The sequence below is a fragment of the Tupaia chinensis genome, unplaced genomic scaffold, assembly GCF_000334495.1.
Source record: "Tupaia chinensis unplaced genomic scaffold, TupChi_1.0 Scaffold144045_1, whole genome shotgun sequence".
Classification (NCBI taxonomy): Eukaryota; Metazoa; Chordata; class Mammalia; order Scandentia; family Tupaiidae; genus Tupaia; species Tupaia belangeri.
Window position 1 is genome coordinate 1,307,190 of NW_006203897.1, and position 24,903 is coordinate 1,332,092.

The 24,903-nt window shown below is 41.7% G+C and overlaps 1 protein-coding gene across 1 annotated transcript in view; it reads right to left on the reverse strand.

Annotated features, from left to right (window-relative positions):
• Window positions 1-24,903, reverse strand: part of FLT1 (fms related receptor tyrosine kinase 1) — a 178,965-nt gene that overhangs the window by 120,780 nt on the left and 33,282 nt on the right. The window contains exon 10 of the mRNA XM_014583107.2: window positions 1,442-1,556. Coding sequence (XP_014438593.1) covers window positions 1,442-1,556 — 115 coding nt within the window. The remainder of the gene's footprint in view (window positions 1-1,441; window positions 1,557-24,903) is intronic.

The following is a 24,903-nucleotide window of genomic DNA, read 5'->3' on the forward strand; positions in this document are numbered from 1 at the left end:
GCAGTGAACAGTACATCTGCCCACTATGGTCAGGAAAAGGCAAAAGGAATGGAAACAACTGATGGCATCTTGGAGTTTTGCTAGTACTCTGTGACCACCTGCTACTGCTGGCAAACCGAGGCAATTCCCTTATTACAAAAAAGTGGTATCAAACACTTTGAAGTTTATAGAATTTCCTCTTTTCTAAGTATTTTATTAAACCACTAGTTCATAAAAACCTATGCATCATGGGGTGTTTTAAAGCTACTGCTTATTTGTGTTAAGAGAAAAAGATTTGTCATCCATCTGCAGGTACGGCTGCAGTTATAAAACCTGTCCCTGCATCTTTGACAATGACTGCTGATGTATCATATAAGCTACTGCCTCTTTAATCTCTTAGTTTGTTGGCTCTGAGACCCACTCGACTTTGGCTTGCATTTTTTATGTACACTTTTAAGCTCTGTGGCTTTGGGTTAATCATCTTATCACCCCAAATTTTTCTCATCTTTAAAATGGAGAAACCACACTGTCCTGCCAAAGAATGATTTTGATGTCAGGATATGTCAAAGAGTTTTACATCATGAAAACTACAGATGTCATTTGTTAATAGTGTTAAATTCTACATGGAGAACGGTGCCATCCACTTTTTAGATCGATAGATAATATGAGCATAATCACACTCAGACAGTGGCATCTATATTCATAGTTTCTACTCCAATTCAAGATATACATGTATCAATAGACATTGTAACAGGTGGTTGTTTGATATTTTTACTTTTTAAAGCGTCACTATCCCTGTGCCTGATAATAGCAGATTTTATGTGTACGCTTCACTAACTCGGCAGGAAAATAGCTACTAGATCTGAGATCCATTGAGACTTGCTGGTTCTCAGGGTGTCAATCATTGCCAAGGCTCAGTAGGGGTTAGGGGAGTAGAACATGACTGGTGCAGAAGCCTCAGAAAAAACACCTGCTGGACCCTGAGTAGGTCGAGGGATCTTGATCGGCTATGTGTGTGTTTGTGTATCCCAACTTCGCCTTTGCTCTTGCAAAGACAGAGCGATACACAGGACGCTTTGTGAAATGGAAGCATTCCATTTTAGCCTAAACTCTTATTCTCGGTTTTGCTTATTGGGATCCCACTTTCTGTACGTCAGTGATTCTCAGTCCTGGTTCTATGCTAGAATCACCTGGGAAGCTTTGTGAACTCTGGGCTCCACTCCAGGAATTTGCATATAATAATAGTTGGTAGAATATTCTCATATGATCTAGGATTGAGAACCACCAGTATGGGCCAAACTGATGTCAAGAGGTCAGCTCTGCCTCTCTCATCATACAAGAGTACTCTTTATCTTGGAGCTCACTCGTGGTGAGATGGAAAGACAGCAGTTTGCCATAACCCAGAACTGGGAGCTGAGAATTGTTAGAATAATAGCCCAATGCTCGTTTTTACAAACAGTACCTTATTCTTTCCTTCTATTATGGACATGCGCTGAGTGATGCTCTCAATTCTATTTCCTATGTTGCTGTCAGGATCCAGGACTAAGGGCTCTTCGTTATTGGAACAAAAGTCATACCTATTTTAAAAAAGAAAAAAAAAAAGCAAAAAGTAAGTCATCAAAATGTTTCTTTGCAGCGTGGTCCAGCCAGAGGGAACGGATAAATCTTAAGATAACAGAGTAGCAAATTTTGACTTTTCTCCCTCTATTTATCCTGTAAAACTTAAAAACAACAAATATATTTGCCTGCTATGAAACACACACCCCTCCAATGTGTTGCCGTGTATTTTTTCCTATGTTAGGTGTTAACTTAAATGCATAAATTAAAAAATGTAATATCTAGATTTTAATTAGTTCCTAGTGGAAATAACATGCCAACACAGGGGAAAAGTTGTTACTGAATGGAAAACTTGAGGACATAGCAGCATTTTCGCATTTATAAAAAGGCTAGTTTTAAATCAGAATATTTAGTTTATCATTAATATGTTTCTAAGGCTAACTAAGGGCATAGGGAGGCAAACATCACAGAGAAATTATTAAATTCAGTCTCTCTCTTTTCAAGTCTGGAGTTATCACAGAGAGTTCTTTAAACTTCTCAGGGCTTAAGTGTTTAATTATGAAATAAGAGTGTTGAAGTTGTTTGTCTTTAAGATCCATGAGATCTCTATTTTAAGGATTGCATTATTTTGCACTCTTACCTCCTACACCAGAATTTTTGATGATCAGAAGATGGCTGGTTTCTAATTTGTACATGTCTTGGGCAGATTCTGGAGATTTCTAAACCAGGAGGAATTTTAAAGTCCAATTTCCAGAAAGAATTAGTGGTTGAGTTTAAGTAGCCAAGAGCAGCAATTGACTTATGTGAAATGAAATTGAGAGAACAGAGTAAATAGAAGGGATTGAGATGATCAGAAACTGTTATTATTCCTCTTGGGTCCTTGAGCCAAGAAAGAACTCTAGCATGTTCAGCTATTGAGTCTGCTGGGGCAGGCACCCCCTCCCTTACACTGCCTGCCCTGCAGGTCCTCCTGCAGAACCCTCACCACCCTCTAAGTGTCAACTCAAGGCCTCCGAGGCTCCACTGGGCTGGCAGCTACACCGGGACCCAGGCCAAATTGATTTATTCTGTGCCCATAGCTAAGCAAGGGCCTAACACGCAATCAGTACTCCAGAAACATCTGAAAACATACAGACAGGCAGGAGGTACCCATTACGCTGTTTCTAGTGAGAATTTCCATTTGTTTTAATTGTTTATCATTTTCAAGTAAGGCACAGAGTAGATTAAGCTCCTATATACTCATCACCCATATTTCACAATCATCAAAATTTGTCACGTTTGCTTCATCTATCACTTATTTCTTTTAATTTATTTCTTTGGTGAAATAACAGCTGATCCCAGACATTCTGTCATTTTAGCCCTTCAGAGGGTATCTCTAAATAATATACACATTTTCTAATATAACTATAATGTTCTGTTATATCTAAAGAAATAAAAATAATTCCATGGTGGTGTTTGTGTCTAGATTGTATGTCAGATTTTCCCAAATGTTTTTAAACATGTCTGTTTTTACAGTTAGATTATAAGATTTAAAATAGAAAAAAAGATGGGGTGACCATTCCTTAAGGAATTTCTGCAAACATCTACTAGCTATTCCTTATAATAATCTGGTAAAATAAGTGAACTCCTTTCTAAGTTTTTATTTATTGAGTCATCGGAAAAGTCATGATATACTTTTCTGTGTTCCTATGCAAAAATGTGTCACAACTTTTCCAGTGACCCAATATTTCACTGAGAGAAAGTGAGAGAGAAACAGATGAGTACCTCGCCCGGGTGTCTTCATGCTGGGATCCTCTCCCATCCTTCCCTCTAGCCTTCCAGCCAGCAAGGATCCCAGGCATTTTTGCCTGGTGTGTTTCAGGTCAACCTGGGATCTGAACCGTGGCCTTCAATAAAACTCCAGTTTTGCAAAGCAGCACCCTACTGCCTACACCACCAAAACTAGGTCAAATATATGAACATTTTAACCCTTTCTGATTAATAGATTAAACTGAACTAAAAAGAAACTGTCCATGTTCTCCTTTATTAGAAACATCTTAATGACAAAGATCAAAATCATTATATAAAAAAACACTTATTTTTCTTTATCCATATTCTCCATTTTTTAGAATGTAAGAGCCAGACCTTGAACTGCTCTTTGTGTCTTCCCATCTTTCACACACTCAATACAGAGGGGTATTTATTATGTGTATATACACGTATGTATACCCATGTGTACACTTACACTTACATTAGACATGTGCATGTGTACTTGGGATTGTGACGTCAAACAACTGAAGTTCTCTTGTATATGAAAGAGAAGCTCTTAGATTTCATTTATTATTTTTTTCCCCCCAAAGCAATGAGAAAGATAAGGAAGGCCTTCATCGAAGATCTTAATTTCATACTAATGGGCTTCAGGAAATGCAAAGAAATATGTTCGAGTAAAGCAAGTCTAGGCATTTCCCAAGGGAAATACAGTCTGCTGTCTGAGTTCACTTGGGGCTGTAGACCTCTGACGCCCCTCACGTCTCCTTATCACCCACCCCCTAGGACTCGAAGGCTAATTACTACACAGCCTGAGCATGGAAGCTATAGGCCAGACTGACTGCTAGGTCTTCCAAAATGAAAAGGACAGATTCTTGTGGCTTTATTTTCTCACTTACAGGCTGTTATTTTTCCCTCTTGTAATTGGAATCATAAAAATAGAATGTCATTTAGGAGGCTGACTCTATAACAGTACTTGAAAAGAGATTTAGGGGGAGGGGAGTTTGCCTAAGCCTTAAGAATACATCAAGCCCTTAAGGAAGTAGATTGTGCCATGTTTGAAGATGCAAAGATAATCACTGTGCTGGGAACCGTCTTGAGGGGGGAGGAAGCTGAACAACAAGAGGAAAGCAGCGTTCGCTCTTGATTTCGCACAGGAAATCCACAGCACCTCCTGCCAAAGCGAGATAAGAAAGCTCCCATGCACTATTCTGGACAAGGCCACTGTTATCACCCTGGGCTCGGTGCTGTCCTCTCTATGCTCCAAGCCTCTGTCCCTTTACTAATGAGCTTTAGGACTCCTACCTCCATTTGCATACAGCGTGCCAAGTACAATAGCATGGAGGTATTTATAACCAGTGAAAGGAAAAAAAGAAATTCTGGGGTAAGCGTGTACTCCATGTCATCTCTGTCAATGGCTCTGGAGTTGAGACAACTTAGTTTTGGACTAGAGATGGATAGAAATGAAAGAAAATGGTCAATTACGTTTCCAACCCATGGATCTGAGACCCTTCAAGTGGCATGTCACTCTTTTGAACTCCAGGTAGGGCCATCAGTGGCACTCGCCTATCTGGTCTAGGAGTCTTCTTTTCTTGACACCTAACATGACACAGCCACCCTCCACACACAGGTAGATGACACTACTGATGTACGTGGTCTGGGTTGATTTTCTTGTGGTGGTAACAGATTTGCCTGTTCCTTCTATACTCATAAATACATGGCTCCTTTGTGATGAAAGACAGACGACGGCATCTGGGGCCATGGTAGAAGGCAAAGCCAAACGGGTCAATCCCACCGTCTTGACAATATTGACTACTGGTAGAATTTGTACTCGGTTCTGGCTCATTTCAGAATCTGTGCACTTAACCTTTACACCACAGGTAACACGATATCCATGTACCACTATCACAAAACAAGAAATTGTTACACTCCAATGCTGCTTTGCATATAGGAGGAAAAGGCTTTTCAGCTATGCACTACCTCCAAACCATTGCTGCATTGGAAATTTTACATTTTTTTAAGCTCTTTTGGTATAACACGGTTAGCTTTTTCCCTAAAATTTGGTAAACATCTCTCATCTCAAATAACCAAAATATATTGACTGCCCTGTGCATGAACGTTCTGCAGCTACAGTTTGTATTAGCACCCGTTTTGTCACCCTGCAGTTCCTGCACTCAACTCAGTTTCCATTCATCTTTGCAAATCCAGCACTCACAAAATGCAAAGCACGTCTACACACGAAGGAAACTCTTTCATATTCCCCCATGCTTTTTCTTCAGTGCTAGTTGTGAACAATTACGATTTTCAGATTCTCTTCATCCCTCCTGCCTGTCTTTTCCCTCCTCTCACCTAAAACTTGGAGCTAGTATTTTCTTTTCTTTTTAAAGAATTATTTATTTAACTTTATTTATTCATTCACTTATTTTTAATTTGACCAGAGAGAGAGAGGGTGAGAAAGCAGCCACCAGGTCTGAGACTCAAACCGTGATTGGCCATGTGGGAGTGTCCAGCGCCTTAACCACCACACCACCTGCTGGTCCCCCACTTTCTTTTCTTTAGAGGACAGATTATTGCATCTGGTGGGACCAGAAGCCAGAGTCCAGCAGGCTGAGCTTCGGCCACTGACTCAAAGTGTTTTCTTGAAGTGGCTGTCTCAGGTGAGACGATCATAAACCTTCGGAAGAACTAGGTGGGATGGTTCTACCCTCCCTTCAGCCTTTCTAGAAATCGCCTACCTGTTCAGTGCCTGTTATGACACCCAAGTCTCCTGTAGTTATCCAGTTTAAAATTCTCGCTTTATAAGTTATTTCTTGCAAGTGTAATAGCCACTTTAATTCTATGAGGTCTATTACATAGCCCGAGTTTTAAGATAAAGAGATTTTTTTTTCTTTAAGGATCTCCTTTCATCTATGCTAAATGACATTAAACTGACCTTTCTTTCAAATTTCAACTGTTACTGAGTTGCTATGTGTGCCAGGCTTGGGCGAGGGGCTTCCCCAACGCTCACAGTCACCCAGTGAAGCAGGTCTCCTAACTCTCATTCAACAATTCCTTTTACCAGCCAAGAAACAGACTTAGAAAGGTCAAATGCCTTGCTCAGGTGCACAGGGAAGGAGCAGAGCTGGGATCAGAAGCCAGACTCCCCTGACACCATAGCTGAGCCCATCACACAGAGAGATGACTGTCCCCAGGGAGCCTGTTCAGACCTTTACTACCATGCTTCCCAGAGGAGGAATCTCGCTTGAGGAAATTGCTGGGACCCTTTGCATTCAAACTAGCACAAAGTTAGACGAAAAGAAATAGTTTTTGTTTTCAAGAGGGAGAAGTTGCCCTTTAGTGGAGGAGAGTATGGAAAGGGGCAGAGAAAATACTGAACAATTACATTTTTATATGAATTCTGGTTAGTTTGGGTCATAAAAATGCTTTGGTGTAAAAATTATAGGAAGTCTTTGCCTTCTACCAGCTGGTAAATTTTACTGCTTTAAAAAATCTTGCAACCAAATGAAACAGTCCACATTCAGTGGGAATGTTCTAGCATGAAGCTGGCTGTTTTATGATGAACTCCAGTACTTTAAAGAGCACCTCTGGGCTCTGAGTGGGCAGTGCTGTGCTGAATAGGTGTCTATTGGAGCCCAGGCTGTTGCCTAAGATGCAATGTGTACACCAACTGTATCATTCGAGTACATTTGACCAGGAAATAAACAGGCTCTAGAAAGTTCTCCAAAGTTTCAAGACAATCATCTTCCTCTGTCTTTTTCTTTGGATGATGAAATCTAAGGACTCATGTGAACTCTGCTTATCTGTTTAATGGGATTTTTCTGCACGTGCTCACTGTGATTAGAATCTACTTGTGAAGAATATTGAATCGGTTCAAGTTAGGAAACAAAAGGGTAAAGGCGTCATAAAGAACAAGTCGAGGCTGTAAAATGTCTTTTAAAAAATAGAAAGGAAAAAAAGACCACCTGGAACCCTGCCAGAGGGCAGGGCCAGGCTGGCTCCCCTCTGGTGGCCATCCTGTAGAAGGGCCTGATGTAAACATTCCTCTGCTACTGTGGGTGTCGTGTCAAACACTGGCGAGAGTGTGTCTGAGCCATCAGATTAATAGAATCTACAAACACTATCTTTTCCCCTCCTCTCACGTTCTCTTAAAACAAATAAAACAATGTAAGAGAGAGGGTGCTGGCAGAAAAAGATGCAGAGTTGGAAGGAGTGTTTAGACAGAATGGTTCCTGCCCTTTTTGCTTCAGGAAAAGAGCCTGGGCCCGCCGAGTGGTCACAGGGTCAGACTGAGGGGATGCTGGAGGAGTGACTTTCTTGGGCAGTGAGAGACCTTGTGACGCCTGGAAGCCCATACTGAAAATTACTTCTGTCTCAATGGAGAGGGGGGAGCAGAGAAGAGTTTCATGGATTGTAGGCTTTGGGTCAGCTCCTTGGACAATGGTGGAGGGGATCCAGCGTCCTGGGCCACCTCTGTTTAGATAAGAGCTTTTCCGTGAGCATCTTGGCTTGCACTGCTTCCTGCTCTCGAGGGCCTGTGGTCCATTCACACTCAGAACAAGGCCTGTCTCTTCAGCCTTTGCTTTTCCTTCCTCCTCTTTCTCCTTGACTTGCTTCTAGAAGGAGCTTTGACAACCTCCCCTTCTTCCACAACCATTTGCTCTCTCCCCTTTCTCCTTTCTCCTAAGGCCAAAGGATCCTTACAACCCCACACCTGGGTGACAGGGAGAATGAAAGAGTACTTCCTTGATTACACCCAGATACGAGCCTCAAGGAGAACATCTATGTGTTCATTCATTTTTCTTCGTGAAGGACTGACTGGCTAAGGAAGGGTGATTTGATAAATAAGAAATCTTTAGGAAATGTTAGGAGTGGCTAGAAATAATATCCTTTAACACAACTGAGAAGGAGGCTTAATGTATTAACTCCAACGCTGTTGTTATAGTCACATTCTCGCAAAAAGGAAGAGAGCTGCTTACTTATTATTTGGCAGTCAGTCCTGAAATGTCCAGAAAGCCTTTGGAGGTGAGAGTAGGGAATCACAGTGCAGCATAAGAAACATGCATTTTAGAGCTAGCCAGACCTGGGTTCAAATCATGGTTTTATCTTTCTATTTATGTAACCCTGGATAGCAGCTTAATTAAGAGAATCATAGGGATAGAAAATTGCTCCAGGGACATTCCTTTTTATTTCTTCCACCATTCTGAAATTTGTCCTTGGATTACACCAGCCCACAAATAACACTAGAAATAAATTCTGCGATGATGTTATACCATTGGCCAACACTGAGGGATGTTGGAATTACCAATCCTGTGACTCTCCCTGTAGCAAAGATATGGCTGAGGAGTTCATCTACTGTAATCTATAGAGTATGAGAGAAGAAAGCATTACTCTTGGGACCAGCAGTTAGTGTAATGGCTATGTTGTGGACTCCCATGTAGTTGACCGCAGTTCGAGTCCCGGACCCAGTGGCTTAAACTCACACTGGGCGTGTGTGCATGTGTACCCAAGATCCAGAGAAGAGAATGAAAGAGAAGAGACTGTGGCATGGCCACCCCCCCTGGGAGGTGATTTCTCTCTTTTTATCTCTCTGTCTCTGTCTTTCTGGTGAGCGCAAGTGCCCTATAGCAAAAACCTCTCAAAAAACAAAAACAAAAACAGAAGTATAAATTGAACCATTATCTAAAGACATAAAGGCATAAAAAAAAATTAAGGAAAAGAGGTTATCAGAAAAAGAAAATGAGGAAAAAAAAAAAAAGCATTACTCCCAGATCTCGGTTCTTTGCAAGATTGTAGTTCTCTTGGTTTGTCTTTATCTTAGGAGCCCTTTAATCTTGCAAGTGTTTGTTTTCTTTCTCTTTCTCTCGACATCCAGAAAGTAAAGCATGCCGGTCATTATCTCTACACTGGTCTTGTCTTTTTTTCCCCCACTTCATCCAGAGTTGCTCAATTGCTTATCATGCTTTCTGTGAACTATCTCAAACTCACGGAAATGGATGTGTTCTCAGCATTGCCAGCTCAAAAGAAGCAATCACATGCGACCATGTCTTGCTAGGTTTATTCTAGGTGTTGAAGAGAAATAATGTAGGTAGAGAATTTAAAGAAAATCTCTTTGACATCAGCAGATATTGGGTGATACAAGGGAGGTTGCTGTATGACACGCTTAGCACAGTGCCTGGCACACAGATTGCTGCTGTTAGGTGATGTTTTACCACCTGACTACATATAGGACTATTATGGGCTACTTATGAGCAGAGACTATGTCTTATTCATATTTGAGCCTCAAGGCCTAGCCCAATCTCCTAGCACATGGTAGCAGAAAAACACATATCTGTTGCTCATGCCTGAGGAGAAGAGTGAGTCCTGACCAAGAATGACCAGACTGGATGTGGACCCAATCTCATGTCAGGTGTCAGCCCTGCCATCCATCACTTGCCTCAAATGTGCTGAAAAAGGAGCACTCGTGACCTTCGAACGACCTCCCTCACATCCCCTAACCTAAGTGCTATGTCATCACCATCAGGGCCTCTCCATTCGCAATGATGACTATTAATGAAGACAGAGGATCTGACCTGGATAAACCCAGCACAGGAGTATCAGTACCTGGCAAACTGATTGTCACGGACAGCTTCTACAGAGGCAGTGATGCTGACATAGGGAAAAGCGTCATCTGGTCTCATGGAAAATATTAGGTCATATATTTTTCTACGCAAAAATGCATCGTGACTTTCCTGACGACCCAATAGAAAGCTGAACACAGAGCGCTTCTCCTTTTTTCAAGGGTAGGTGAAAATATTGCCTCATTATTACTAGCACCATTTTATGCCAATAGAAAACAATTTGCTCGCTCATATTTCATTTAAGATGAGAATCCATGGCTCCTGAAATTAAGTACACAATTTAGGCCCGTTTGTTGTTAAGAAATGTGTATGTTTATTGGAGAGACAAATCAAATTCATAGAAAACTATCAGAATACAATTGAGTGCAAACAAGTAAAATGACAATCTATGTGTTGTTGTAGTTGAGTAAGACTTGGGTCCAGGGGTGTTTGAACAGCTGAGGTAGAATTCACAAACAAGAGTAGAGTAGATGCACACTCCTCTAATATCCTAAGTAGTCTCAATGCCTACCTTCTGATCCCATTCTGATTTTTTTGGAATAGTCAGAAGACCTGTCCAAAGATGTAAGCATGTTACTTGGGGGAACATTTATCTATCAGGATGGATCACCTGGTCAGATTATTGTCAACTTTCATAGGATATTAGTGTGTATATGATTCTGCTTCAGAAGGAAGTGGCTTGGCAGTGGGCAGCCTCAGAGCTGCCTAAAAGTACCTGTCGACTTTCAGCAAACAATCTTAGCAGCTGCAATGTGCTAGCCACTAGCATGTGTATGTGTGTGTGTGTGTGTATACATATATATATATACACATGTAATATTATATATATTATAACATATATTATATATATGTTATATAAATGTATTATATATATGTGTGTATATATACATATATATATAAATATTTTTAAATCTCATTTAATTCCCCCAAACCACCTTATGAAGTCAATGCTATTGTTAGTCATCTATACAGTCAATGCTTCATTGATAAAGATGAAGAAAGCCAGAATCAGAGAGGTGGCTTATTTTGCCCAGAATCACACAGCTGATAGATGGTAGTAGGTGGCAGAGCCCAAGCTCTAGAGCCCCTGCCATTAAACTTCAGACTGTATTGCCTTTCTGTATCCTAAAATCATTTTTTTTTAAGAGATATTTTTGCTATTAGGCATGCACACTCGCTGGAGAGACAGAAAGAGGGAAAGTGAGAAATCACCTCCTACGGGGGATGGTGACACCACTGTCCCTTCTCCTCCATTCTCTTCTTGGGATTTGGGGCAGCACGCACATGTGCCCAGCATGAGTTTCAAACCGCAGGGTCTGGAACTCAACCTGCAGTTGGCCATGTGGGAGTCTTGTCTTAACCACTATGCCACCTGCTGGCCCCCATCCTAATAGCTCTTAATATGTGTTCTTAATATTGCAACACAGGCTTTTAAAAATATATCTGCTTTTTGGATCATAAGCTTTTCACAAAAAAAGTTACTCTTATGTCCAAGGACCAATCCTAGTAGTGACATCTGAAGGGCTTTCAATTGCCTGGTCAATGATGTCCTGAAAGGCCACTCACTTGGAGTCTTTGACATGACAGCCAGGACTGATTTCCTAACAAGGCACTTAAACTCTCTGTGCCTGGTCTGGACGGAATTAGTCATTATAGTATCTGTCAGTTATGCCGTGATATTTAAATGAGATAACACATAGAAAGCACATATTATGCATTTAACATAGGTGAAATAAAAATAGAAATCCTAGGCCATGCCACCTTCTACCAGTCGTAATCTTCTATTAGGCTCTTAGTACTTGCTAAATACCCATTTCTGTTTTCTTTTAAAGTTTTTGTTATTATTATTATTTATTTCTGAGGGAATGGAGGAAGAGAAGGAGGAGTGAGCGAGACAGAGAGAGAGAGAGAGAGAGAGAACTCTAATAGGGTCTTCATGCCACAATCCATTCCCAGCCTGCATCACCAAGCATGCTCAGGAAAGTAGCCTGAATCACTAAGCATGCTCAGGGAAGTCCTGGGATGCAAACCCAGTACTTTCCTATGTGGTAACAGCTGTAATACCACTGTACCATCACCTGAATTCCTCCCCTATTTTGGTTTTCCTCACCTTACTCTTTTTTTTAAGAATCATTTTATTTAACTTTCTCTCTCTCTCTTTCTTTCTCATTTCATTTTAATTTGCCCAGAGAGGGACAGAGGGAGAGGGAGAGAGAGAAAGTGATAAAGTAAGTTGCCAGGTCCAGGACTTGAACCGTGGTCGGCCATGTGGGAATCCAGTACCTTTAACCACCACACCACCTGCTGGCCTCCCTCAGTTTACTCTTTTCAAGGACTTTTTCACTCACAAGGAAAGAAATCCTTGTGTCAATAAGGTAGCAATCAGTGATCATCTCATAGAATTTTTAGTGATGACAACAAAGTATGTGAAACATTAACAAGAAAATGGAGTGTAAGAATCACCTAATTTTTAGAGTCTGAGTAGTAATCTGAGGCCTTGATTTTCAGACATGGAAGGCAACGTTTAAGGAATACAGTGCACATAATTCATGCAGAAGAAGCGCCACAGGAGTAAGACCAACAATAAGAGTCTGAAACCCATCCACAGCTGGCTGAACACCCAGGCTCTCCCCAGGGTTAGGAGCTGAAGTAAAATGACTGACTGGCTTCAAGAAATGCCACCTCATATCCAAACTTACCTTTGTGATTTGGGGTTTTTGTTCTGTTCTGTTTTGTTTTTCTCAATTTACATCTATGAGCCAATCAAATTAGGCTTCCAGCATGTCCTGCTCAACTCCGCAACTCATTCTTAACTCACCTATCATTCTGTCTCGTGTGTCCCTCCTCCCTTCCCATGTGGCTTTACAGGACTTACCCACCATCTTGAAGGCTCCGATCTCACTGTGAGGAGCTTCCTCTAAACTATAGCACTTGCCAGTCACCACCCATGGTCACCCGTCTTATTCCACCACAGTATAAGTACCTCTGATGGAGACTCAATACAAAGTTGAAAAGAAATATACAGGAAATCAGAAACCCGGTCTAGATCTGGGCGTACCATTAACTGGCAGTGAGGTGGGAGAGAAAGATCATCTTTGAGCCACAGCTTCTCAGCTCCAAACATGCTCTTTTTAAAATACTCACTAACATTCCTTCATTCTACATGAATTAATCATTCTAAGTGACTAGGTCAAGGCATGCCAAGACTAAAATTTGCAGCCTCCACATCCCCATTTAATTCACTCATTAACTCTAAGCCTTTATGGTTTTTCTCCATTTGCTTTTGACTGTTTCTTTTCTGTGACCTTTAATTGCGTTCCCGTGTCTTCCTTGCCTGAATATCCATGAGATTTGTGTGGCCCACTGACCTACTCAGGGCCGAGTGTTTGTTAAATCCTAACCCATAACATTAATCTTGAACACTGAGCAAGAGAATAGGACTTCCCTCCAGGGGATCAGATACCCCTTTCTGGGTGAGAAAGTCACAGAGAGGGACGGTACTTTTAGGGAGAATGCCACAGTAAGTAGGCCGATGCACAGTTTGACCTTCTATCCTCCCAAGGTTGGTCTAATGTAGATTTGCCTATCCCACCCCAGGTTTGGGGCCCGAACCAGTTGCAGGTCATCACTAGTCTCAAAGAGATTGTGGAACTGAAGCCCGTTCCCCCTCACTGCTGCTGACCTTTGTCTTTTCCTATCCTCCACTCACCTGAACTCAGAGTCACTGCTGACAAGAACCAACCTACGAGGTTAGGCCATGCTTTCCCAAATCTGTCCGCTGAGGGACCCACTCAGAGGAGTCACGTGGGCCAACAATGAAAAGGAAACTTAAGAAATGCCAGCCTAGTCACACCTTTCCTTTAACTCCATAATCTGAAAACACTTGAAAAATAATCTCTGTGCTTCCATTTTATATTAAAATATGGAAAATTCTGATGGCTGTGTGGAATTGTTGTACAGATTAGAGAAAACATGTGTAAAGGTACGAGCACAGCTTCCGGCCCCAGAGAGGGCTCACTGACGAATCTGTTACAGGCAGTAAACTTCAGTAGACCACTGCATTCAAGGTGACAACGCATCCTAGGACGCTTCTAGAGAAAGTGTGAAGAAACAAGAATGAGTGTCCTGAAGCTCATCAGGATGCACTGCTCGGGCCTTAGACCTATCGACGCCTTCCCACCTTCTCCGTCTGGTAGGTTCTGCTTTTTCACCAAAAGGGCATTGAGGTTATGTTAAAACCACATCTCAAAAAATAGTCTACCAAGTGAACAGAGCTATATCTGAAATGCAGATTTCTAGCCATAGGTGCATGTTCTATAAACTATTTGTCCTATTTATTACCCAGTGGTGTGTGCCAGGATGTTAGTTTCTAGATTCAGGAATAAAAGTGCAGTCTGGGGTTTGTGTGTCAAATGGTATCTGTTAAAGGGCGCATGCGCTTGCCAGCGGGAGACAAGAGGTAGAGAGAAGGAAAGTGAGAAATCACTCCCATCGGGGTAGCCACACCACAATCTCTTCACCTCTATTCTCCTTCCGGGATTTTGAACACACACACATGAGCCGGGGTGTCTTTCAAGCTGCTGGGTCCGGGACTTAAACTGTGGTTAGCCATGTGAGATCCAGTCTCTTTAAACCTCTGTGCCACCTGCTGGTCCCCCAGTCTGTTTTTAAAAATCTGTGAACATGGCTGAAGAAAATTCTAGAGGTTTTGCCAATCTTTTTAAGGAATCTTCCCAAAGTGTTTTTCACTATCTTCTGCCATTCCTAATCATGGGATGTTACTTTGAATCTTGCCGAAAAAACCCTTAAAAAAGCCAAGCAGCATAGATTTCCTACGACTCAGGCCTTTGGTTAAATTTAAAACACATAATGGAACCAGCAGATGGCATAATGGTTACGTTGTTGGACTTCCATGTAGTAAACCGCGGTTCACATCCTGGACCTGGCAGCTTCAAACTCAGGCCGGGCATGTGTGTGTGTCCAAGATCCCAAGAGGAGAATGGGGGATAAGGGATTGTGGTGTGGCCATCCCCTCTGGGAAGTGATTTCTCGTTTTCTGTCTGTCTGTCTCTGTATCTCCGGTGCCCTAGCACAAAAATCTCTCTAAAAAAAATAAAAAATTAAACACATAATGAAATGCTTGATAGCAATCACAGGAGACAGTTAATTCATTAGAAACAATTATTCATCAGATTCACTGCATTACTGTGAAGAGTGGGAAAAAAGGAAAATCTCACAAAGCATAGAAAAGTGGCAAAGAGGCATTTGGCAAATGAACTTGGGCTCTGTTCTCAGGACTTTGTATGAAATATTAATAAGGGCTGTTGTCTGAACATTCACTTTGGGCTGTGTGCACTTCCTCAGCCAGTAATTATATAACAGAATGCAAGAAGTTTCTCATTAGTAAGTGAACATTCACTTTTGGCTTGTGATGAAAGCTTCTTGTATAGATGACCAGTTTTATTTGGCTGTTTGTTCAAGCTCTAAGTCCTGCTAAAGTGGTCTTCGGTCAAGTGGTCTTCTTTAAAGTTCTCATTTTGATTCAATGTTTTGTTTGTGGCAAATTAAAAATTCTCTGTAGCATGCCAGATTTGAGCCTTCATAGCCATACACACGTGCACAGAATGTATGCTGAGACACATGGACACGAACCATATATATATATACATACACTCTTAAGAAGAACATGATAAATATTAAAACATAGAGTATGTGATTCTATTTCCAAAAAAAAAAAAAAAAAGGGAGAGAGAGGTCTTCTTAAATTACAACTTCCCTCAGACATCTGACCTACATGTTGCCCCCACGCAATGTTGACTTTTTCAGTTTCTTAATTGTTAAGGCTTTCCTTTTGTAGATAGAAAATAGAATATGGGACATAAAACTGTTACAGCATAAAAATAATAGACATTCATACTGGCAGTCCATTCAATTTGGGTCCTTGAGTCCATTGCTAATTAACTACCATTAACAATTGTTTTGTTTTTGTCCTGTTAATTTTACATACCCCACTGATGCGCAAAGCTGTTTCCCCCAAATGATCTACCCCCAACACATCCTTAATGATTGAGGCCTTCCGTTCTTTTCCAATTTGCTGACGTAAACAATAGAGAAATGCAATTAGGCGAGTTGTTCTCAGAGTTCCTAGATGCCTCTTCCTTTCCCTGATTTTGTAGGCCACCCCCCCTTCCATTCCCCCAGGGGGAAAAAAAAAAAAAAACTTGGTCCTGGAGTGCTTAGCTTTCTCTAGACCCCCCCACGGTAGTACTCTACAGCTGGTTAGGACAGATGACCAGAGTTTCAGAAATGGGAAATCAAATTGTCATTGAGAGTGGTGGGAATATTATTTTCACATTTAACTTCTAAAGCATGTCATTATTTTAGACTCCAGATCTGATCTACTTTAGAGTGGTTCCTTCAGAGTCCATGTATGTCTGTTAGATTTTTTTATTTTCTTAGAAAACCCACCATTTAAGCTAAGAAAGTAATGAAGAATACTGGGGACCAGCAGTTAGCGTAATGGCTATGTTGTCGAACTCCCATGTAGTTGACTGGATTTGAGTCCCAGACCTGGTGTCTTAAACTCACGCTGGGCGCGTGTGCATGCATGCCCAAGATCCCGAGAGGAGAAGGGATTTCAGTGTGGCCATCCTCCCTGGGGGGTGATTTCTCGCTTTCTATCTCTCTGTCTCTCTGGCGAGCGCATGTGCCCTATAACAACCCCCTCTCCCCCCGCCCCCCAAAAAAAGAACACTGTATCCACCTCAACCTCTCAAGAAAAATCCAGCAAGAATTTTTTTTTTTAAAGTTTTTTGCAAAGGGTCCATGCATTTCCCAGAGAGAGATACAGAGAGGCAGAGAGAGGGAAAGTGAGAAATCACCCCTAGAGGGGATGGCCACACCATAATCCCTTCTTCTCCATTCTCCTCCTGGGATTTTTGGGCATGCATGCCAACATGTCCAGTGTGATTTTCAAGCCACCAGGTCTGGGACTCGAACTGCAGTCAGCCATGTGTGAGTCCAGGGCTTTAACCACTACACCACTCAAAACATTTTTTGCATCCTGAAGGGAGCTCATTGGCCAAAGGCCAATTAAAGCAAGCAAGGTTTTAGAGCTTACTGGGCAGAGAATGATCATTCGTGTGGCCTGGACAAAAACTGATGGTGCAGGTTGGCGAAGAAGAAAACATGGGTTGACACCAACAGTGGAGAAGCTGCTGCATTTTTTTTTTTCTTGCTGGGTAATGATTAAAATTATAATCACTGAGCCAATAGTCAATTCTGTGTCACAGAATATGCACTCACATGTAAGATTTAAAACCATTCTACTTTCTTCAGTGGGTATTTTCTGCTAATTTGGCACTGATCCTTGGAGTCAGTGGTCAAATCGCTTTATAATTTATAAGAAGCAGAAGGGAACTATCGGTGTGCCACAACTGGGAAATTATTTCAAGTTTTTTTAAAAGAAGAAAATGTAATTGAAGGCAATTCTTTCACTTAACTAACTCATAGCTGTATCTTATAGGAAAGGGGAAGCATGGCAATTTCCACTTACAGAAGGGGAAATGCAGCACAGTTTAAATAACTGGCCAAGGTCACACGGCAGTCAGCGACTGCCAAGAATAGAGCCCACTTCCTTGATTACCGGGTCTCTATCCTTGAGACCTCGTGAGAGATAGTCCACAGGTACTTAGATAGACCCAATAAGTAATCATCAAATACATTTGATCTGATATAAATAAAATATAAATGCTAAAGATGAGCAGAGTTTATCTTTATGTCTTGGACATCCTTGGTGCCTCATAAATATTTGTGTAATGAGCAGAGGGCTGACAGTAAATTTAGACTGAAAACTGATGTGAGCACTATTAATGCAATGTAAGTGGAGGTTTCTCTCTACATATTTTGACTGGTCACAGAGAGATAATAAAGCAACTAATTTCACAAAGAACCCAGAGTTAGCTAACATTCTTTTTTCCATGAGAGGGGGGAATCACATAGAGCCTGCCCCGTGGTACAGTGGCTAAGAACCGTGCATGGAAAGATGCATCTCCCATGGCCAACTGTAGTTCGAATCCTGGCTCCGGAGGCTTGAAAAACACACTGGGTACACGTGTGTGCATGCTCCAAATCCTGACAGGGTAGAGAAATGGGAGAGGATGGCTGCATGACCACGACCCATGAGTGGGTGCTTTCTCCCCTTCCTTTTCCCTTTCTCTCTGGCGATTGAGAAAAAGACGGAAGGGGGCAGCAGGTGGCACAATGGTGAAGGCCCTGGACTCCCACATGGCCAACCGCCATTTGAGCCCTATACCTGGTGGCTTGAAAATCATGCCAGGCGTGTGTGTGTGTGTTAATGTGTGTGCGTGCCCAAAATCCTGAAAGGAGAATGGAGCACAAGGGAATGCAATGTGGACATCCCTGCTTGGGGTGATTTATCACTTTCCTTCTCTCTCTCTGGCAAGTGCACACTCCCTATAACAAAAACCTTTAAAAAAAAAAAAGATGAAGGGAACAGCAGTTAGTGTAATGGCTGTGTCGCTGGACTCCCATGTAGTCGACCGTGGTTCGAATCCTGGACCCGGTGGCTTAAATTCACGCTGGATATGTGTGTGTGCATGCCCAAGATCCCGAGAGGAGAATGGAGGAGAAGGGATTGTGGTGTGGCCATCCCCCCTGGGGGTTGATTTCTAGCTTTCTGTCTCTCTCTGTCTTTCCGGCGAGCACACGTGTCCTATAGCAAAAACCTCTGAAAAAAAAAAAAAGGATGGGGGAAGGGAAACAATCTGCACCATGACTATATCTGTCGTAATGGATCGGTGCTGTCTACTGCCATGAAACAGTCATTTGAGATAATTAGACGGGAAGAGGGAATTAAAATGGCCTATGATCTAAAGAACGTGTGCCCTCAAAACAAAACTGCAATACTCAAAGCCTGCAGGCCTCCAATCTAACTCTCTCTCTAATAAAGATTTAAACTCATTCGACATTTTAAAAACAGGTATTAGTTTGAAAATGAAGAAAATATGACGTCGGAAATAACTAGGCAGACTCTGGACACCGAGAGCAGGTCATCTGAGCTAACGGAGAGTGAGTGCCGGGACAGAGAAGCCAGGAGAAGCCTAGCCACCACCTTGTTTTTGCGGTTGAAGATAAAAGTGACCTTTTCTGGCATAAGGTTCTCTAGTCGGTTACCTAAGGGTCTCTTTGGTCTTCTAGCACACATAAATAAAAGCCGTCTTTCTACAGCTTAGGTTCTTCCTGAGAACATCTAACTGGTGATCTACAGTACAGATAATGCCAGGACTGTCCTTCCCGTGTCATCTCCTGGATTCCTCAGATCCTCTGCTTCCATTCCCCTTCCCTCTGGTCCTAAACTGTTACTTGTTCCTTCAGACACAACCCGGCTCGCCACAGGCAATCATATCTAAACATTATTTCCTGTGAGAAGGTACCAGCACCGTGTCAAAGCTCCCCAAGGATTGTGAAATCAAGAGGGGCTCAAGGCTCAAGAAATTTTGCAGTCCTGTTCAGTTCTTTTTTTTTTTTTTTGGAGAGGTTTTTGCTGTAGGGCATGTGCGCTCGCCAGACAGACAGAGAGAGACAGAGAGATAGAAAGCGAGAAATCACCTCCCAGGGAGGATGGCCACGCCACAATCCCTTCTCCTCCACTTTCCTCTCGGGATCTAGGGCGCACACGCACACATGCCCAGCGTGAGTTTAAGCTACTGGGTCCGGGACTCAAACCAGCAACATAGCCATTACACAAACTGCTGGCCCCCAGTTCTTTAGAATGGTGGGGACGGTGAAGTTCTGGAAGTCAAGAGTGGCCTAGCTGATAGGAGTCCGCTCTCCACCTGTTCACTCAGCCCCAGCCCAGCCTTTGCCCATCTGCGGGGCGGGGCCACTTGCTCCCATGATGGGAAATGAATGCATGGCACAGGCCACACAGACTTCATCCCCCTGTTACACCCTTCTATTTATTCTCACTTTGGCCTAACTCTTCTAGAGTTCCTTAATTTGTCTTCTTCTGAGGTCATAAATGATGTTCTCCTCAATTCTACAGCTTTCTCCCTGACAGACCTACTAAATCTCTATTTTTAAACTGCAGCAAAATTGCATTTCACTTTCCACAATTTGTATTCATTTCTCAGAAATGTTTGGTAAAATTTTTCACTGTTGTGAAACTGGCGTTATAGTAGGCAGACATTTCCTTTCAAGTTCCTTAAAAATCCTTGGGTCTCATTTGAAGAAATACATTCCAGCGTTAGCAATATTCTTACAACCTCGCACTTCTCTGGTGTCCTGTACCTTTTCCAAATCCGTGACCTCATCCGATCCTTCTATTCTTCCTCTGAAGTGTGTGTAATTGCCTTTATTCTGTGCGAACAGAAGTCGTAAACTGCAGACATGTGAAAGGTATTATAAGCGTAATATCCTCATGGATGCACCTTATTTTCACACCCAAGTTAACAGGAGCAGGTTTATAAATATCTATTTAGAAGTCTCTACCAGCTGCCTAGAATGAGAAAAATCTACAGACTCCACCTCATTCAGTGTTGGTAACTTATTTAACATTTTTTTTTTTTGAAGAGGTTTTTGCTATAAGGCGCATGCGCTTGCCAGAAAGACAGAGACAGAGAGACAGAAAGCAAGAAATCATGCCCCCCCCCCCCACCCCAGAGGGGATGGCCATGCCACAATCCCTTCTTCTCCATTCTCCTCTCAGGATCTTGGGCATGCACACATACGTGCCTGGCGTGAGTTTAAGCCACCGGGTCTAAGACTCGAACCACAGTCGACTACATGGGAGTCCAGAGATACAACCGTTATGCCAACTGCTGGTCTCTTATTTAACATTATTAAACATTCAAAATAAGTATTCTACTTCTCTTACCTCTTTAGCACCTAAATATGCAATAAGGTAAAAGGAGGAATGATTGTTTTATTTCTTTTCAGCTACTTAGTTATATGAGTTCAAAAGTAACTATCTCTCCCCTCCTCTTTATTGCTAATGTTTTACAAGAACAAATTTTAGGCCAAACAAAAAGAATGATATTACTCAGTTAAAACATTACTCACTAGCATAAAACATTTTACCATTTTGTTTTAAAGGAGGGAACTTCTAGTTGAGTAATAGTTCCAATAGAGGTGGTTTTCTTTTTTTTTTTTTTTGCTATAAGGCACATGCACTTGCTGGAGGGAGGGAAGGAAGTGAGAAATCACCCTTTAGGGGGATGGCCATGCTTCAATCTCTTCTCCTCCATTCTCCTCTGGGATTTGGGCATACACACACACCTGGCGTGTTTTTCAGGCTGCTGTGTCCAGGATTCAAACCTGTGCAGTTGGCCATGTGGGCTCCAGTGCCTTAACCACCATGCCACTAATATTTAAAAAATAAATTTACATATTTATTATACTCTAGGATACCATACAATTTAAGTCTGAGCCTCTTTCTAGATTAACTTAGATACATTAATTACCTGGTCATATTAAACCAATTAATAATTTTGAGCTATTAAAATAAACAAAAACATTCTGGCTTTAAAACTAAATTAATGCTTTGGCTGTGGCCATATATAGATGTACCTTTTACCTAGGACCTAAAATTTGAACACCAAGAATGATTCTACACATTTAAGAGTAATGTGTATATATAGTTACCCAGTACCTTTTGACACTCAAGTACAGATACCCCTAGGCAAATGCTTCTATTAGGGAGTGGGGAACATCACAGCATAGGAACATCATGACATATTTTTCTATGCAAAAATGTGTCATGACTTTCCAGACAACCCAATCTATGACTTAAAATAAGTAAGTGCAATGGAACATCTCTGGTGTGTCACCACAATTCCTGTCTACTACCAAATCTAAGTTAATATAAAAAATTATATTAAATATTTTTATATAGACATATTTTTAAAATTTTACTAACTCAGGGACCAGCAGTTAGCGTAATGGCTATGTTGCTGGACTCCCATGTGGTCAACCAGGGGTCGAATACCGGACCTGGTGGCTTAAAACTCACGCCGGGCACGTGTGCATGCGTGCTCAAGATCCCAAGAGGAGAATGGAGGAGAAGGGATTGTGGTGTGGCCATCCCCCCTGGGGGATGATTTCTTGCTTTCCATCTCTCTGTCTCTGTCTTTCTGGAGAGCGCACGTGCCCTATAGCAAAAACCTCTCCAAAATAAAAAAAAAAAATTAAAAATTAAAAAAAAAAATTACTAACTCAAAAAAAATTTTAACAACTCATGAGGGCTTCATTTATCTATACATTTTAGCTTTTATTTCTCTGGCAGGCATAAAAGAGTTGTTGTGATTGTTTCCTAATATAGGAAGATCCCGTATATATTCCTGAAGTACTTCTATGTTAAGTGTGCTAATTTAACCACTAAGGCCCAAATCTGGGCCTGACACAAGGAGGCTACTCAATCAATATGCCTACTGAAAGAATGAGAACTTCTTCTGCACGTGCACCCTTTTGGCAAATAATTTCAAGCAACAATATTTTAAGAAAGGAAGCAGTGTGGGAACATTTCTGATCTGTTTTGTGAGTCGTAAAAAAAAAGAATGCCTTGGGGACCGGCAGGTGGCATGGTGGTTAAGGGCGCTGGACTCCCACATGGCTGACCACGGTTTGAGTCCCGGACCTGGCAGCTTGCTTTCTCACTTTCCTTCTCTTTCTCTCTCTCACTCTGTCCTTCTCTGGTAAAATTAAAAGAAAGAAAGAAAGAAAGAAAGAAAGAAAGAAAGAAAGAAAGAAAGAAAGAAAGAAAGAAAGTTAGTTAAATAAAATAATTCTTAAAAACAATGTCTTGGGAACCAGCAGTTACCGTAATGCTATGTCGCTGGACTCCCATGTAGTCGACCGTGGTTCGTGTCCCGGACCCGGTGGCTTAAAACTCACGCCGGGCACGTGTGCGTGCGTGCCCAAGATCCCGAGAGGAGAATGGAGGAGAAGGGATTGCGGCGTGACCATCCGCCCTGGGGGGTGATTTCTCGCTTTCTGTCTCTATGTCTCTCTCTGTCTGTCTGGCGAGTGCATGCGCCCTATAGTGAAAATCTCTCCAAAAAAAAAAAAAAAAAAAGTCTTTAATTAAGAATAATTCCAATAGTCAACAAACATTTAAGGCAGTGCTCTGAGTCTTGAGAGAATTCTAAAAGGAAGAAGACATCTTGCCTTAACAGGCTTACTCCATAAATCAAGAGAAAAAACCCATACACCACAAAGAAATCAGAAAGAGAGCTAATGTTTACACAGTTTCACTTCAGCTGCCCTCATTCCCCAAGCCATATTTTATTAGCATCATTCAACCCCAAATTTATAATATGCTCTACCACTCAAAATAGCTATTTTCTAACATAGTTACCAGCTCTAGCTCTAAACAGAACCAAAACAAAACAGTATTTAAAAATATCTATAAAAGGCTATTTCATAAGAATTCAACTCTATACTTTCATATAAATCCAAGAACTTCAATTATTTAGTTATTTTAAAGTTTATTTGCATGTTAGATTAGCTCACACATCAAGACCATAAAAGGATGGATACATAAATGCGAATGCTTACCCCCAAATAACAAAACAATACAAAAACTTGGTGGATCTTACTGTATGAGGAGGTTAAGTATCCACAGTAAAGAAGAGAGTCAAGATCAGTACAGCTCGTATATTTCTATTCTTAGAAAATGACACTCGAATGAGAAATCAGCTGTGTGGAAACAGTTACTTCTCAGGAATTCCGTAATTCCCCAGTAACTTTCCACTATTAGAGTAATATACTCAAATAAAAGATTAAAACATGAGATGAAGGGTTGAAATTGTGGGAAGAATCTAGAAAACCAGATAGTCACTTCTATTTGTTTATGCTAGATTTATGTCTTGTTTACTTTTGATCAAGCTAGTTCTTTATTTGTTTTTAAATAGCAATCTTCCTAAATACTCTACAAATGGAGTTAGAAGCAATCCAAAAATTTTTGACATAATGATCATTTTTGGACAGTTTCAATAATATCTTATTGTGCCTATTGTTTCTATTCCTGGTCTTCAAATGAGCTCCCATGAACTATCATTAGTATCATCCCTCTAGACTAAACAGAAAGGAGGAAAGGCAAACAGGGCCCAGTCATCAACAGGATGCAAGGAAATGCTGCACAGTTAACAGACAGTAGGGTGTACTCTTTCGGAAACACTCACTGTGCACCTACTGTGGGCCAGAGGTCCTCTCATCACTTAGGGAGAGCACATGTGTGCACGCCGGGTAATGCAACGATGGTGCGAACAAAGTTCCAAGGAGTGGAAAATGAGAATAAATGAGGGAGCCAGGAGAGTTGAAGGTAACATAAGCACTGAGCTTTGAGGTTGATAAATAAGGACGTTTATGAACCACCATGGGTGGAAGTGCATTTTAGACACATGGAGAGCCACCTGGAAGTGCTGTGTAGGGACATACATGGCTGACTACGGTTTCAATCCTGGCCCCCAGCAATGAGAAAAACATGCCAGGTGCATGTGCATGCAGGCCCCAAATCTTGATGGGATGGAGAAGCAGAGGAAGGATTGTGATGTGGCCACGCCCCATTGGTGCTGCTTCCTCTCTCTCGGATTGTGATGTGACCACGCCCCATTGGTGCTGCTTCCTCTCTCTCTCTCTCTCTCTCTCTCTCTCTCCTTTTCTTGCTGGCCAGCACATACTCTCCGACAATTAAAAAAGAGATTAGACAGATGGGAAGCATGAGCAAAGATCCAAAGTAAGAAACACCAAGACCATCATGTGGGAAGATCTTGGATCGGATCCAATGGATGCTAAATGAAAAATGGGGACATTGTGTCATGACACAGTGACAGAGCCAAAGTCAGGATCCTCAACTGGGAAACAAGAGGCTGAAGTCCAACCTGAGCTCAAATAACGGCTCACAGGAGGGCCTTAATTCTGTTCCTCTGCTCTTAGGACTAATAAACTAAAGAGAAAAATTATGAAATGGTAGCCAAGGGGTGGT